Source organism: Cicer arietinum, chromosome 5, assembly GCF_000331145.2.
Source record: "Cicer arietinum cultivar CDC Frontier isolate Library 1 chromosome 5, Cicar.CDCFrontier_v2.0, whole genome shotgun sequence".
NCBI classification, from domain to species: domain Eukaryota; kingdom Viridiplantae; phylum Streptophyta; class Magnoliopsida; order Fabales; family Fabaceae; genus Cicer; species Cicer arietinum.
Genome location: NC_021164.2, coordinates 75,875,220 through 75,877,012, shown reverse-complemented (window position 1 = coordinate 75,877,012; position 1,793 = coordinate 75,875,220). Strand labels below are relative to the sequence as shown.

At 31.0% G+C, this 1,793-nt stretch overlaps 1 protein-coding gene across 1 annotated transcript; it reads left to right on the top strand.

Moving 5' to 3' along the window:
• The first annotated feature begins 380 nt into the window (after nucleotides 1-380).
• LOC101496115 (transcription factor SRM1-like) lies at nucleotides 381-1,523 on the top strand. The gene is made up of 2 exons (XM_004501711.3): nucleotides 381-667; nucleotides 1,169-1,523. The coding sequence occupies exons 1-2, from the start codon at nucleotides 381-383 to the stop codon at nucleotides 1,521-1,523; spliced, it is 642 nt and encodes a 213-aa protein (XP_004501768.1).
• Nucleotides 1,524-1,793: the final 270 nt, after the last annotated feature.

The following is a 1,793-nucleotide window of genomic DNA, read 5'->3' as shown; positions in this document are numbered from 1 at the left end:
CGTACACCCATGATCTTTGCTTAATCTACCGTATGTTGAGTCAGCAGTACTAATAAATTTTTATATCAAAAGTATTTAAGTTATTTAATAAGATTCTGTAAAAATATTAAATAAAAAAGATTCGGTTAAAAAATAAATTAATTCCTAAAATCTGTTTGTATAATCTTAAAAGTGTGATATTATATTTCATAAAAAAAAAACTTATTAATAAAAAAGATATATTTTATTATTACTATGATTTCTTATATATTTAGGATTAGGATTGAGTAAAAAAGATAGAGTCTCTTCTATAAATAGAGATTAATGTATCGCAAGAATACGCATATTTGACTTTAATAGTAATATTTTTGTCACAAGTTCAACAGATTAAAACAAAGGCTATGGATGAAGTGGGTAATTATTTGAGCAGAGAGGATGAATATGCATTGTCAATTTATCCTAAGGATGTTGTGGATCGATTGAAGAAAATGGTTGCTGATATACATAAAACTTTACAAGAGATTCAAAGTCACTATGTTGTTGATGTCAAAAAGATTGATTTTGATTTGGTGCCTGCGATATCTCAGACACCTTCTCTAAAGAAAACAGCAACACACCATGCTAGTGAATCAAGCAACCAATCTTATCATGAAACTAGGGGTCATCGTTGGACAGAGGATGAGCACAAGTTAGTTTTTATTTCTTTTATTTTTTTTTTTATTTTTATCTTTGCTTTCATATTAATGTGATTATTATTGACCACCATGTTATACTGTACTAATTTATTTTTTCTCATGTTGTAGTCTATAATATATGGTCCAATGCATTTGTTAGAACTGAATTAGTATATATATGTTTTCTGTAAGTCCTATTCTGAATTAAAGGCCATAACTAGCATGAGTATGATCAAATAGATGGAGAGTGAGTATTTTGAATCAAGAGATTCCAATTTCCAACTTTTTATATGACTGTCAATAACATTAATCATAAGATACTGAAGATGAAGAGTTGGTACCACTACCTGTCATAAAGGAAATTATGGTATCTATCTATCTTGTGCTGGAAGTTATGTATGTACTTAGGATTACTGGTTATATCAGTTTGTGGATTTTACATCTTTATGGTTGCTGAAGTTCATATAATGGATATGCTATGCTTTGTTTTACTTAATTATAAATTGGTTGAATAGGTTATTTATTGAGGGATTGGACAAGCATGGAAAGGGTGACTGGAAAAGTATATCAATGCACATGAGAACAAGAACACCTACACAAGTAGCAAGTCATGCTCAGAAATACTTCAATCATTGGAAGTCAATCAATGAGAATAAGAAAAGAAGGCGGCGACCGAGCATACACGATGTCACTCATCTGGAAAATAGAAATACTTCAGCACACCAACGACCAGTTATTGGCCAAACAAGCAATCCAACCCCTGGACACATGGATTATGGTTTTGGGTCTGTTCCTGAGACTGTTATTCCAGAGGCACTAATGAATTTGGGTCCTATGTCATATCCCATGCATCATTCATATACTCTATGATGAAGTGCTGATCAGAGGCCTATAGTGTGCATAGAAACATCAGTTAGCTTATAATTCTTTTTTTATATTCCTATCTTGTTGCTTATATGCAAACAAATCAATTATTTCAAATAAGTCATTGGATATATTTGACATCCTTGACAATAGGCAGGAATTAAGTTAGTTTAATTTGTAGGAACTTAGATGCTAATAGATATGCAAGTTACTGCATAGCCATCACACTATTCTTTTACTAGCTTATAATTCTTTTTTTATATTCCTATCTTGTTG

Coding starts and splice junctions, on each gene's coding strand:
- LOC101496115 (XM_004501711.3), top strand. CDS start 381: ATGGATGAAGTGGGTAATTATTTGAGCAGAGAGGATGAATATGCATTG. Junction 668..1,168: donor TGGACAGAGGATGAGCACAA/GTTAGTTTTTAT, acceptor TTGGTTGAATAG/GTTATTTATTGAGGGATTGG.